Source organism: Trichinella spiralis, assembly GCF_000181795.1.
Source record: "Trichinella spiralis strain ISS 195 chromosome Unknown Scfld606, whole genome shotgun sequence".
NCBI classification, from domain to species: Eukaryota; Metazoa; Nematoda; class Enoplea; order Trichinellida; family Trichinellidae; genus Trichinella; species Trichinella spiralis.
Window position 1 is genome coordinate 1 of NW_003527545.1, and position 884 is coordinate 884.

Consider the following 884-nt stretch of genomic DNA (forward strand, 5'->3'; position numbering starts at 1 on the left):
AGTCAGTAGTAGACTGTATTTTATTTTTCACGAAATCAGCTGCGCGTTCCATTCTCATGCGACAAATTCACGCCATACACATTTTACCAACGCTTCCATATGTCAGTATTGTTTGTTTGCTTTTTTTCAAATTCTTTTCAGTTCTTCGGCAGCTCGGTTTCCGTATGAGGAATTCTCATCATCATCATCATGGATTTCATGAATGTTCCGGTATTATCAACAGATCAGGTGGATCTATGAACTTCAAATTAGTGAATTTTCACTTTATCTCTGATTTTCAATGCAATGCCTTCTCATTGCACAACTTGTCCATTGCATTATGCAGTTTGTACCTCTATTTGCGTGACGTATCTCTGATCTGCTATGAGCCCTATGCAATCTTGCAGCCTGTCTAGAAATGACATCCATATGTCATATGCTGGGAATAAACAAACTGCATCAGTTTGCAGATATGCATCCTTCATAATGCAATGGACTAAGTCACATATTACATATGCGTAGCTCGAATAGAATGCCGCGAGCCGTCCTGGAACAGTTGGAGCAAATAAGCATAGATATGCTTACTAGCGAGGTGCTTCTCAGCTTCATTCATCGTAGATAAGACTATGCTGCCTCTAGCCCACTGGGATATTTCCATACAGCTGAACAATTCATGCGTAACAGCAATTACTAGAACTAGAAATTCTTTAGCATCCTCGCTCCGTTGCTCTTTCATCATGTTGTAAATTGCCTTACATCTTGATGCCATTCATTCTTTGTAAAAGTCCAGCTCGATTTTTTGCTAATGGTTAATGTTAGCTGAGCCACATTGGCCTGTAATAATCCATCGGTGGCAGATCCAACCATTCAATATGACCGTGGTGAGAGAATCCACCACAGGGCGA

General features: G+C 40.5%; 1 protein-coding gene across 1 annotated transcript; it reads right to left on the reverse strand.

The window, feature by feature from the left end:
- Positions 1-196: 196 nt before the first annotated feature.
- Positions 197-748, reverse strand: Tsp_16010 (hypothetical protein). Its single transcript, XM_003370744.1, has 3 exons — positions 565-748; positions 333-526; positions 197-241 (listed from the first exon to the last, which is right to left on the reverse strand). The coding sequence occupies exons 1-3, from the start codon at positions 746-748 to the stop codon at positions 197-199; spliced, it is 423 nt and encodes a 140-aa protein (XP_003370792.1).
- Positions 749-884: the final 136 nt, after the last annotated feature.